The sequence below is a fragment of the Salminus brasiliensis genome, chromosome 17 (assembly GCF_030463535.1).
Source record: "Salminus brasiliensis chromosome 17, fSalBra1.hap2, whole genome shotgun sequence".
Classification (NCBI taxonomy): domain Eukaryota; kingdom Metazoa; phylum Chordata; class Actinopteri; order Characiformes; family Bryconidae; genus Salminus; species Salminus brasiliensis.
Genome location: NC_132894.1, coordinates 11,010,572 through 11,024,853, shown reverse-complemented (window position 1 = coordinate 11,024,853; position 14,282 = coordinate 11,010,572). Strand labels below are relative to the sequence as shown.

At 40.1% G+C, this 14,282-nt stretch overlaps 1 protein-coding gene across 2 annotated transcripts in view; it reads right to left on the bottom strand.

Moving 5' to 3' along the window:
• The window catches only part of LOC140538602 (3',5'-cyclic-AMP phosphodiesterase 4C-like), a 93,430-nt gene extending 80,487 nt beyond the window's left edge, over positions 1-12,943 (bottom strand). For both annotated transcript variants that reach the window (XM_072661239.1, XM_072661242.1), the window contains exons 1-2: positions 12,741-12,943; positions 10,667-10,734 (exon numbers count right to left, since the gene is read on the bottom strand). In XM_072661239.1, coding sequence (XP_072517340.1) covers positions 10,667-10,687 — 21 coding nt within the window. In that variant the 5' untranslated portion in view covers positions 10,688-10,734; positions 12,741-12,943. The remainder of the gene's footprint in view (positions 1-10,666; positions 10,735-12,740) is intronic.
• Positions 12,944-14,282: the final 1,339 nt, after the last annotated feature.

The following is a 14,282-nucleotide window of genomic DNA, read 5'->3' as shown; positions in this document are numbered from 1 at the left end:
CTATTAGCAACTATTTTTTAAAGGAAGGGATAGCTAGAGGTAACATGGCTCCTGCAATAAGAACATAGCTAGTTAGACATATACCTTACGCACACAGAGAGCGTTGTGGGTTTATGATTGAACCAGAGTAACCAAAGAAACTAAGTTACTTACATCTTTACTCTTTTACACCCGGCTGACACTAATAGAAAAACTATATGCATCATGCCACTACAGTGAAATAGGATGTGCCGGTTAACCATGCAGTATCAAATGCACATGGACAAGTAGTTGAAAATCAACCATATATTGTAACAACAATGGGAAATCTGGAAAACAAATCAGGGGTACTCTGAAGTGGGTTTTCTCTAAAGTGCGATGACATCCACAGGAAATCCTGGCTTTAAGGGCACAAGCTACTGGGACTAAGACAGCATATCACCTAGCTCCAGGCTGACTGAAACACAGCGGAAAGGAACTGGAGCATTTGATTAAACAAGAAGAATCCAATCTATATGTGCAGGGCAGATTAAGTGCAAGCCTGATTAAAGTATGAAGATAATTCACATTTCATGGAAGCCTCTATCTGGTAATGCTTCCAAGGGACATCACAGGGTGGAGTTTTATCAGCAGGCAGGCCCAACATATTGCTGCCATGAGTAGGCATGTTTCTCTTCACGTTCACACAGTATGTTTGGAAAAAAACAACGTTGCTTGGAGAAATAGTCCAGGAAAGAATGCAGAATCCATGAACTCTTTGAGAACTCTCAAGCCGTGCCTCCGGATTGCTCAAACCTTAAAATAAACAGTTCAATCCAACATGCAGTTAAATGGAGGCCTGCTCTGCAAGCGCTCACCACAACCACTCAGAGTGGGATCACAGCTAGCAGATGACAGAAGGACTGTTTCACAGTAAGTAGCCTTAACTGCAGTTTAAACATATCAAGGCAAATACAAAAAAAAAATCACACATTTTGTCTGGATGCTGCTGTAAATAACCCAGCTCCGACTGACACACACACACACACACACACACACACACACACACACACAGTACAAGTGTTCACATTCTCACTTTCTCATCAACGTTTTTACAATACACATATACATTCTGTTGTCGCAGTGGGGCTGAGAGGTGTAAAACCATTAGAAAAGTGTGAAAGTCACTGCATCACACACACACACACACACACACGCACAGTCCTCACTCGACAAGGTCCTGGAGTTCCTTTCTCAGAAGTGACGAGAGGACACTTCACACTGCCTTTTCCTATTAGCGAGAGGCTTAGGTCATCGATCAGCTGTCTCATAGCAAGAGATTAGAAATCCCTCGGTACTGGACCTTTTTCCTCCTCTCGCTTGTATCTTTTACTTTAGTAGCTCAAAGGATGCTTGGCGTTTTATCTCTTGGAATCAGATCCTGCACCCAGAACGTTAGAATGACGCGGAAAATCTGAACTGAACAAAATCATCACTGCAGCACAGTTCCTGCAATGCATTAACGTCCACAACTTGAAAACCTTCAACCTTAAAGTATATCTTAACACCTCATTAAAGCAACAAGAAAATGTAGGTATGTAGAGGTATGTAGCATAGTATGTAGTAAGAGGTATGTAGCATAGACAAAAGAGATAAAGTTAGGTATACTTAAACATCCACGATACATACTCAGAAGTAGTCGTTTTCTGAGTGTGGTTATGATGGACTCTATAACTATAACCACAATACAATTCAAAACGGAAAGTTTTAGCAATAAGGGCGGTTAGCAACGCAAGTGCAACATCAATAGCGGCTGGAGAACCTGCAGTGACATATGTTGTCATAGCAACACTTCCTGTTAGTACAAAACAGATTAGTAGTGTGTTAATATTTTGTGTACTAACATACCAAACCTGCTCTATTAAGATAAGTATGTATCTTATAGTATTAGTGTGAATTACATAACTGGGATGCAGCCTTAGAGATCAGCTAATCAGATTTTGAAGCTGTCTGTCCAATACTGAACTGGAGTACTGCACTAATGAGTGTGTGCTGATGTACTCTTTCCAGTACTGTATTTTTCACCTGGTATGTTCAATCTGTATTGCTGTGTATACCATGATTGCTGCAACAGTGAGAAGAGTGAAAACACACATTTAATAACAATAAGCATTCAAAAATGAACGGCACAACTTCATGCAATAGCTTGTGGCATTTAAGTGAAACTGAACAAGTCCATTCAGTGTCTAGGGGCATCAATGGAGAAACCTGCACAAGCTCATGTGATGCCTGGAGGCACCAAGGAAATCCCTGCACAAGTCCATGTGATGTCTGGAGGCACCAAGGAGAAACCTGCACAAGTCCATGTGATGTCTGGAGGCACCAAGGAGAAACCTGCACAAGTACATGTGATGTCTGGAGGCACCAAGGAGAAACCTGCACAAGTACTATTTGCTTTGGTGCCTATTGAACAGTACTGCTAAATGTACAATAAATACATTAATGCAAAACACAGAAAAACTACATTCAGTGCAATAATGCCCTAAATGCAGAACATTCAATAAGTAGCATAAAGAGTTGAGCTAAACCACTGTATAAAGTCACTGTAAACAGTGTGTTATTAGAATGTGCAAATAGCAGTTAAGTTAGAGAGTACTGTACAAATAAAGCTTGTAGCACAGAGTAGGGTAATGTATACAGTGTGTTTTCAGAAAGTATAAATATTGATGGAGCAAGATGATGCTTTATTCCGGACTATAAAGCAGAACTGAACTGAAATGAACTGAAATGAATGCTGACATTTTTATTAAGCATTGGATGCACATACAAAAGCTTGCTATGTGGACATATTTTGGGTACAGATGATGTGTTGACACATACAACTTGAGGTATTTCACAATCTAAAATAATGTCGATAGGCAGATTTTGAGCAGGTTGTGGGTGTTATATGTGAACCACAAGCTGAAGTTGGTTTCAGTTTTACAAGGAACTGTTAGAACTTGTCTTAGAAGTATTTCTCTTAATGCTGCCTAATCTTTCACTTACTGAGAAAAGGTGCCACTGCAACCAGAAACAGTTTTTTTTACCAGTTTAGAACGACAGTTGGAACTGAATTGGAACAGAGTGTTGGGCCTAATTTACTGAGCAATTTAGTGGTATGAACTTAAATAGCTAAATTATCACTCTTTACACCTAATGTATGGATCTACAATAAGTAGTGGATCTTAACAAGTCATCATACCACTCTTTATTAAGGTTTATCATTAGAGTGTTAATTTCTCTTTTAGAATCTAAAGCCAGCTCATGAGTTGTAAGTTATATACACATTCACAAGCATAGGAACATAGCAAGGTAGGACAGATGCACGTAATTACAAATATTAAGAAAACTACTCAACTAATGTATGAAACCATGAAACCAAACTCATTCAGCTACTGTAGTCGGAAGTAATCTTGACAAGTCTCAGCTGTCTGTAGTTTTGCAATGATGCCTAGATACGCTCTGCTTTCCGTGCAATTCAGGACACCCAGCTTGACTGCTTGTAGTAAAATCATGCCTCTTCACATTTCTGTGGTTATTCCATCAGACAAAATGACTGGCTTGTATTTGGAAATCTCGTCTCTTCTCCAAATGGATGGGCTGATTCCACTGCTGTGCTTCTACTTGCCCAGGATATCGTTTTTGCCTCACACACCCATTTGGTGCAGGGCTGCTATGTACTCATGTCAGCCAGTGCCTCCTTGTACCATCTACTATGGTGGATAAAACACTAGGTAACTTGAAGGACCCCTGTCTATCTTCAAAGATGCGTTACACTAAAAACTGTATTTTATTTGGAATAGTAGAATAAGGAGAGTTTGGTACAAGTAAGTTATATTCCACAAGCCTCAAACACTAAAAAGCGCCTAAAAAAGAAAAACTGTTATGACCAAAACAGGGCAGTAACAAGGGCCAATTCCAACCCTCAAACAGTCTTGACTCCTCAAAACACTTTTTGTCCCATTTTCTGATACAAGCATACAGATCTCCAACAAACACTGTTATGCTGCTAAGCGAACCAGGCCATGTGACTGTGGCTTTTCCTGTGCCAGTGGCTACAGAAGGGTAATTCAAACTCCACAAAAGAAGCAGCCGGGGAAGCAAGTGGGTATTTGTGCTAGGCTAAATCCCAAGCTGATTAGCTTTTACCATCTCTTCTCTCCAATGTTTGCTCCCCTGAGCTATCTACACACCAGAAGGGGGACTCAAAAGCGCTGAGAAAGGAAGCCAGACCCATGGAAGTGAGTAGGTGCCAGGTGGGTGCTGAGCTAAAAGCTACCGCTAGCCAATCGGCTACAGTCTTTTCAACTAGCTAACTACACACTGTGCCACAAGAACACCAAGAAAACAGCAACACTATGTGGTAAGATTCAGGATAATTACAATACTATGCTAGTGCTATGCTACGTGGCTCATGTGAACCAGTCAATCCAGGCTTTTTTCACAAGCTCACCATAAAAAGTAAAATCAGCATATTTCATTCTGAGGCAAAATAACAGGGTTGTAAATAGGCTTGTAAATCTGCATCTGAGCATTTTTCACCAAAGTGATATACTTACAATTTATATAACAAAGAACAACTTAATAAATGAATGAAATGAATGCATTCTATAGCACCTTTACAAATGAAAATGAAAAGAATAAATTATGAGCAACATGACAAAGAAAGAAAAAAAAACACAAAGAAGGGACATTTACCTTTCAGGCCATCAGTGACCCCTGTAAAAGGGCCAAAGCTTTATTTCAATGGTTTGCATATTAAATAGGCACTGCCACTGAGAGGCCAAGTTATCGTGCTGACCTCACCAGCACTGAGAATCTGTCACGCAGCTTGACAATTACAGTCCGTAAGCAATGCATTGGTAAGGTCAGCAAGCTTACCCCAATTGCTTATGCAGAATGGCCTATGGCACATTCATCCAAACCGTAAAACGCTAGCTGTGCTGGCAGAAATTCCCTTTAGGTACAATACTGTGCAGAGCTGGTCAGTAATGCTGATGACGTATCTATGCAAAAAAGCTTTTTTTAAATAAAAATATGGCAGAAATGGTTTGTGCTTGTCGATAAACAATGTATTTGCATGGCTTGCCTTATCCAGCAAATAAATAAGCTTGACATTATTCACTGTGTATTCAAAACAGCGCTGCTGATTTTGCAATTATCTGCACAGTCTAGAGTGCACTAGAACAATGTGCTGATTATTCAGACCATTTGCACTGAACTGCAAATCGTATCTGTAAGTGAAAACACAGTACTCAGACCAAGATTGTGGTCCCGACCTACTTTAACACCTCTCCTGGCCTTAAAACAACACAAACCCATCAAACAAGCCTGCTGTGTCAGAGTCACCACCAGAAAGTGACCACAGTCTGACTGTGCCTCCATCTGCTCAACAATAAGGCGCAGGAAAATGTCACACATGCATAATAGGACCCATGGCCAACGCTGCTAAAGCGGTGGGTGTGTGTGTGTGGGGATGGGGGGGGGTACACCTGGGGCCTGTGTCACTGATGTAAGAAATTACAAACCAAACTTCTTGGAGTAGTAACCATGAAGAACATCTATCAGGTTCTCAAGAGAACATTTTATCCAATAGCAGAAAGCTGATTTGCATAATCTGAAAATGATTGAGGGGGGTGAGGTGGGCTGGGCTGGAGCATGTTCCCATATAATTGCATCCAGGCTCATGAATAATGAGTGCTGGCATTGACAGTGCAGGCACATGTTGCAGGATTGATGTGCCAAGATGAATCACTGCTGATTTGTAGATCAGTTTGAGTAGAAATGGTCTGACAGCACTTTCCCTTCTCTGATACAAACCCTTCAATTTAACCAACTATTTAAAAACTAAATAAAGAAAATTTAAAGCTTTTAAATAATAGAGTTCCTTGAGGCACGGAAACACTGTTAAACGTTCGCTCAATAATCCTTACGGCCCATATAGATCTTTGAGTTATATTGGACTTTTTCACTCTCCATATAGGCTCTGGAGGTCTAACGGTAAGACTGTATACCTCGGCTCTTATAAATGTTAATGGCATCTCAAAATGAGAACAATATTTAAACAATTATGTCAAATTTCAAATGTCAGACTCTCAAAACAAGTGAAAACAAGGTGAAAATGAGGTGAGCCAACCCTATTTGAAAGTTTAGCAATGCAGAGTTCAACTGAAACGCAGAGCAACAATAAACCAGTCTACTAAATGTGCCTGAAAACAGTTGAAAACACTCCTGAGACCATTCACTTAACTTCCTGCTCTCAGGTATAAGGGTTTATTCTCTAAACATGTCTAATTTGAGCCTCAGTTAGCTGGAACACGGTCTGTGCTGTGATGTTTAGCCTGCTAGCTAACTTATCTAACCCCAGGTAGCCAGCTGTGAATTCAAACATGGCAGAAATGATCTCATTTTAACATGATGATATGATATTCCCAACACTAGTTGGTTGACTTTGCTCTTTGACCCAAGTGTTGACGAATAATACACAGTAGCTCAGGAGTTGTCCGATACTCGATGGAGCTATAGCTGAGCAATAGTTAAGTATAAGGATATCTTAGAAAATGGGCTACAGTTCCAAAACTACAGGGAAATAAAGGTTAAATTTGTCATTCTTTTCTTTCAACAGCACTAAAAGGTCCCATTAAAACCCATCTAGAAAAGGTTTTCTATCAATGTGAAGAACATGGTATTGTTGCGAAGAGCCATTTAAGCATTCATATGGTTATGGTCATGATTCTATATAGTAACACTGTCTTTACTAAAGACCCCATGAAGAACCTTTTTAAGAGTGTACAAGAGTGTTTTTAGGAGAATTCACTGCTTTTGTGACATTACATTTGCCTGCCTATTCAGCCTGCAGCTGTTTAGCCCTACCCTGATGCATTCATAATGAGGTGTTTTAGCCAAAGCATCCAATAATAAAACAGATCTCAAGTCATCTTAGATCTTTTCTATTGATCCATTCACCATGAAAATTTGACACAACGTAAAGAACAACGGTCAGATCCACATTTTGTCACAAAGTAGAGATTCTGTCATCCTTTGTGCTGACATTGGCCTGATACCAATACTGGCTTTCAGACTGGTGCCATCTCTAATTTTGATTAGTGTCAATCAGTTCTCTCACAGTGCTCAATTATTAATGGGGAGTTATTACTTCCTCAGTCTATCAATTTCCCACCACAATAACAAAACTACAGTCAAGACACAACTCTCTCTTCCACTCTTTATGAGTGTCGATTACTCTCTCTCACTAATGCCGACGTCCCTGAGGTTCAGCCGCAGGGGAGCATCAGCAGGGATTCTCTTCATTAAATGTCATCGTCAAAACAGATTCAATTAAGAGCAACATGAAGAACATCACAAAGGAAATCAGCATGCATCAAGAGCTGGGCTCATCAATGTTCGATGAGTGATCATGATTATTAACAAAAATATTCAAGGATATGAAACACAACACTTAATTAAGCCACATTAATCTGGTTGTTTTGTTTGTTCCTCTGACGCTCAAGTACAGGCCGTAAGATGTAAGATTATGCTCATCATCATGAGAGTTTTTTTTTTCCAGGACCTTGATTACTGGAACGTTTGATGTTTTCCAACTGTCCATCACTTACTGGTTTCCACTTCACATGTGATGAGTTATTACATTATATACTATACTATTAGAATGCTTCAGTTTTAGATGTACAAATATTGGGTCTTTTGTTTTGCTGAAAGTAAGTTTTTTTTTGCTTGCATGTTTGTGCAATAAGAGAAACCACAAGCTGAGAACGTTTAGATACCTTCTTATACCCTTCCCCTGTCGTGTGAGCATCAGTGGCTTACGTTTTCAGATCTTTAGACAGGTAATTAGATGAGCCCATGTTTGAAGAGTGTTAATACAGTGTTTAAAAAGTCAGAGATTTTTTAAAGCTTGAAATGTTGATGCACATGACGATTCCTAATTATAATTGCTGACGTGCCTTAGACCTGACTTGCTTATCAAGGTCTGAGACCTGATAAATGTACCCTTTTCCGAGTTAATGACTGCCCACCTGTCCGGCCTGACACTGACTGAAAGGCTGAACATCGGGCTCTCCTGCTACTGGCCTAAGAACGGCTGCCCACCCTCCAGCTCCTGCTACCTGCCTCGGACTCGTTGCCCACCCTCCATTCCTGACTAAGTTTGCATGGATTATTACTATTACCACCATTTTACCATCATCATTACCGTCATTACCTATTCTTACCATTCTCTAATACAATTATATCAGCACACATGAGCAGAAGAAAAGTCTTGTGTGGCAGTAGTTTTGACCAGTGGACGATGGGTCCTGCCTTGTGAGTCTTGGTTCCTCCCAAGGTTTCTTCCTCCAGCTCGAACTCACAGGGGTCTTTATGTTTATGGTTTATGTTTGGTTGATCTTTTGTCCTATTACTGGATTACTGTAAAGCTGCTTTGAGACATCAGTTGTAAAAAGCACTACACAGATATGCTTTGGGTGTCCAAATATTTATTTTATGATTGATATTTGGGTTTTTGTTACAGTTATTGTGAAATAGGATTTGCTAAAAGCATAGTGTTTATAGCTGATTACCTACAGAGGATGTGTTTACTATGCCTCAGTTTAAAAGGCCTACGAGGTCCAGACTTTTGTGTACGACTGTTTGTGTACCAATACAGCTCTAAACTTTTAAGCTGTATAGGAGCTTTGTAGGGCATCCAACCGAGTAAAAGCAAATGACAACTTTGAAGAGGGCAGCAGTGTGCAGACCTCAAAGGAAAACATTGTGATGTTCATTATGATAGTCTTACCCATCACTATGCCACCATTCTGGCCAACTGAACTGCTCCCTGATGGTGCACAGTTTGAACCGGCTACTACTGACTTTTTTTTAACACAGTCTGGGAAGCTGTAACTTCAATTAAGGTTTTTTAACCTAACAGTACTTAGGGCTAACTGCCACACAAACAACTCACGCTAGGCTCATCCAAACTGGACCCAGTCCTGGGTTGCCAAATTGACCCAAACCAAAACTTATAACTAAGAAATGCTCATCTATAGTATTGCTCCAAAAAGATTTTCTTATTTTTTCTGAATTGTAGCTTTATAATGGGGAGGTTATCAAAGTTAACAGCTGTATGAGCTGTACACCATAACATCTAAACAATATGACTGGAAATATTAGGTGTAAAATTGACCAATTTGCATAGTGATACAGCACTGATGCAGAGACAACCTGACAAATTTACAGTGCCTTACACAACCAAGAAGTTGTATGGCAGACCTCCTCATCTGTTCCAGAATCAGCACTGTATAATGATGTTTGACTTCGCACCTTAGCACCTGCCATTTCTCACAGTCTTATTTATTCAGTGTCGATTTTCACGACACATCAACATATGTTGAGATTTTCTTGAGGTGTTAATTGCAGGTCAAATTAATCCTGTAACCCAGCAAGTATGCTAGATATGTGTGTGTACTCTGTACTGGGCTTGGGTTGGCAAATTGCATGCAAGTACGTATTTGTTAGATAAGCCTTTATAACACCGTAACTCCCTTGTCCACCCACAATTATACAGACACACACACCTGAAGGAGATGGTGGTACTTTGCACACATAAAAGCACAGTTCATTAATGTCAATTTAAAAAAGGCATAAAAATGGCTTTTAAATGGTTCTACACAGCACCCAAAATAGTTCCACTATGGCAACAAATCGAAGAAGCTTGTTTCAGTGCTATACAAAACTACCTTTTCATAGTAAAAAGAAAGAATGAGTTCTGTGTAGTACTGAAAAAAGCGTACTTGGCTTGTTGCCATAGTTGAACCATTTCTGTGGTATATAGAACAATATCTTAACTACAAAACCTGTCAAGAATTCCTTTTAAAAGTGTGTATCATCACTGTCATATCAACTGTCTTGTAATTATATATTTTAATAAGATTTGTATACCATTCGTACATTATTTATTACTTATCCCAGCTGCACTCAATTAGTCAAGACATGTTTGGTAGCTGAAATCTGACACTTTACAACAGGGGGTGGTAGGCTAACATTGCTAACAAACACTGATCACCAATTTCCTCTCTGTAAATACCTGCCCAACACGTATCTCAACCCACTCAAAACCCACTTAGATCTTTACTTGCTTTGCACGGACAAACTGATGCAGTTAAGGACATGGCTTGCCAGCTTTTTTGAAAAACTGGTACCACTTTTACCTCAGCACACTACATGGTATCATCCACACATTGCAGTCCAGTTTAAAAACTGAATAGTGCTAAGTGGGATGTTACATGGATGATAATGTAGTCCAATTTTTAGCTAAAATGTTTAAATAATGGCTATTCATGCTCTTCTACCAAAGCTTTTTTAAGCATTCACATAGCAACATTGTAATACATTGCTTTTGAAGGCATGTATTTACATGGATGAGCTTGGTAACTGTCCAAGTCTAGTGTTTATTAGCAACATTATCCCAGAACTCCTGTTCTATCCTAAAGGAGTAAAGTTCAGACACCAAACAAGTCTTGGCTGATGGACTGCATCTGGTGTAAGTGATAACTCATGTTAATTTGATTTTACTCCACAGCTAAGAATGTTTGCTCCTTCTCGGGAATACAACAGATGATTCAGAATGATTCATTTATGGGTGGCAACGGTATATGAGCACATGAGTTACCTCTGTTGATAGACGGGACATTGACACAGAATTCCCCGTTTGTACTTGGCAAGAAGCAGCGTAGACTTCTGAAATGAAAAATAAATCAACAAGAATTAGAGTAGTGACTGCACTCGAAACTGTCAGCTGACAGAGGCCAAATTTCAAACTCACATACATTGCACCACACCCTACAGCCAGAAAAACAGACAGAAAATAAGATTACTCAGTAAAAGTTAATCAGAAGATTACCCAAAGTGAATGAAGTCTATATCGTCACTGCAATGCAAAACCTTATCTGTTTTAAAGCATGTACATCAACATAAGATGATTTTATACCATGTAACTATGGACCATTTTATGTGGGTCCATTCGCACAAAATGAACCTTTCAAGGTTTTGATATGACATCAACAATATGCAATATCTTTTTTCGACAGTTCTTAAGACTGTATCCCTTCAAATATTAACCTCTTGGAGGCTGAAATCTATCAACCTGTGCTCCCTGAGTTCAAACTTATCATGGGATGCCATAAAGTACAGGCATGATCTCCTTTGAAGTGTCTTGCGGTATGACGCAGACGCACAATATTGTCTAGGGCAATAAAGCGGGGCTGAATCATAACACCCCTGATCCTCCACCTCAATTGCTTTGGAACTTGACTGGCAAATGGGTCAAATGGGATGTTGGTCCGTGATAAAATCCCACTGAACCTCCACCAAAGCTTGAGTGCAATGTAGGAAGTCTAAAATCCATACACTGTCAAATATTCATGAGGAAAACTGATTTTTACTGCTGTTTTCCATCAGCAGGGAATCTCTGATGCAACCAGCAGGGCACACACAGGTGCTACAGCAATACTGACAGCGAAACACAGTCAAGTGAATAAGTACCGGACCTGGTTCTGGCTCTGAACTAAAGCCACTTAGCAATCTTGTCTTAATTGAGTGCACCGACTTGGAACCATTTTTATTGCGTCTTTGACTGAGCGGTTTTAATGGTCCTCCATTAAAGAGATACTCTCATTATCTCATTACTTTTCCATTACAGCGAGGTGCTGATATGCGTTGAGGAAGGAGCGTTCACTCAGAAACATTGAATCTTTTCTTCAGCTTAATTCTGTCATGCCCTAATAAGCACACGAAAGCCTTAGGTGATGGGTACAAAGTTAAAGCGTGGGACCCAGTGTGTTTGAGCAGCGATGCCGCACATGCTTGCAAAACTTGATTATGAGCTGAGATCTGGCATTTAAATAAGGAATGAAGTCCCTTCCTTGTGCATGTGGGGCTGAGACACCACCCAGAGGGCAGTGTGGTGAACTTCTGGACTCACTCACTCACTCACTCAAGTCCAGAAGGTGGGTGAGGTGGGTGAACCAGCTTCAAATCTAGGCAGCGGACAGTTTCATCTGTAAAAGGATGTCAATCAAGTACTGTAGGAGTAGCTACCCTAGCACTTAACTAAAGTTCCTATGAACCTGTGAACTTATGAATACACCCACCATCCACCAGCTATTATCAGAGGAAGTGGAGTTTGTTAGGGGCTACTTTCTTGGTTTTGGTGTAAAATTAGGGAAAGTTTCCTCAAAAAGATATAATTACATTTTCATGTAAAAAAAAAAAAAAATGTTAAACTTAAACACTCTTAACTACGTGCATCTGAACGAAGGGAATGAACGTCCTACTTACTCATCTCTGCTGAGCAAGAAGTAAAGAACCATGATTTCACACGACTTGAGTCACAGACATATTTAGTGGTGAGTTGTGCGAATACGTGATTTCCTGCATCTCCCCTCACTTCTCAGCTCGTTAAATCTCCTTTACTGTCTCAAATGAATATTCCCCACCTCTGCTTTAACTTTTCACCACTTTTCTAAAAGTTTATGGAGAAGATATGAACAGACGTTCTGTGACAGAAGGCGGGTAGCAGTGTGTTAAGCCTTAAAACAGACTAGATGCACGTTAAAAAAAAAGAAGTCCCGTACGAAATACGTTAACGTTTGCTATCACGAACTGGAAAAACTCGAGACTCGGGTTTAAGACTAGTTTGAGAGGTGTGTGTGTGTGTGTGTGTGTGTGGAAGGGGGGAGACTTACCTGAAAAGCCTTTTCTCGGCTGGTTCGGTTAAAAGGTCGTCTTCTACCTTCCGCAAAGTGAGTGAAAGTCAGGAGAAGGACCAGGGCGGCTCACTGTCGGGCTGAGGGAAAGTTAGGCTACATGTTTTATTCGCTGGCTTTCAGTCTCCCAGACTTCAAACTCTGAACCAAAGGCTCGCTCCAGATGACGCTTCATCTGGTCACGTGGCACAAAAACCGAGTAACTCTAGATGTAAACAAAGGAGCGTGGAAAGCAGCAGCAGCAGCAGCAGCAGCAGCCATCGTGCTTCGAGCTCGTAGTGAAAGTCGCTTTACTTCGCCGAAGGACTGAACTCTGGGTTCACTCTATCTATTTCTATTTCACACCTTTGAAAGTGTGGAAATCTGGGTGACATCGGACTGGTGGGTCCAGCTCACCTCAGGCTTGCTCGACCTGACCAACTTTGGCGTATTCATTATAATTAAAAAAAGAAATCTCTCTCTCTCTCTCTCTCTCTCTCTCTATATATATATATATATATATATATATATTTTTTTTTTTTTTTTTTTTAAGGTAACATTATTCATAAGTATGTAGGATAAATCCGGGCGTCGCCTACCGGATAAAGCTAAAACTGCATGTTAAAATACAGTTCTTATCTCGTCCGGCTAAAGCAAGTCTGCCAACATCGTGTTGGTTATGAAAACTGAGCTGCCAGTCCTCAAACAGAGAAACCGAGGACAGACTGACTCCGTGCCGTTTGGTCAAATGTTTTTTTTTTTGATGATCTGAATTATTTTGTAAGTAAGATTTACACGTTGTAAACACTTTATGCACCAAAAAAACTACAACTATGAATTATTACACATATTAACTTTTTATTTCTTAAGACACACACACTATGTAAATAACCTTGTTTTTTTTGTAAGTATTCCAGTGAATTCGTTGGTTTTTGTTAAGAGGAAAAAACTTTGAGGGGAAAAACACCCTCCTCCTGTCGACAACGGATAATTAACTAGAAATGTGCATTTCCTGAAGAAAGTGGGGAGTGATTGCGCAACTGAAGTGGCGGTTGCTAGACTGTTGCTATGTAGTCACTATGGTGAAACTAGGATGTTTTTGTTGGGTGGTTGCTATGATATTTCAAGTGGTTGCTAAATGTTGGAAATGTTAAAACTGCATGATCACGTGTGCTAGTAGTTGCTAGGGTGTTTTTAAATTGTTGCTATGGTTTTTCATGTGGTGGATAAAGCGTTGCTAAGGGGGTTCTATGGTGTTGTTTAGGTGTTCCTGGATGGTTGCTATGATATTGCTAGGTGGTCCTTGTGGTGTCCCATATGGATGCTAAGTAGTTGCTGTGATACTGTTACATAACTGCCATTGTTGTGATATTGCAGGTGGTTGCTGTGACGGTTGCTTTTACACCCAAACATCAGGAAGTTAGAATGTTGTTGTTGATATCTCTTAAAAAAATAACCAAAATCCAGCCAGCAAAGGTCCATCAGAACAGGAGAGTGAAAGGCACTGCAGGTGAGTCTAGCCACTCGGAGAGCAGACAGCAG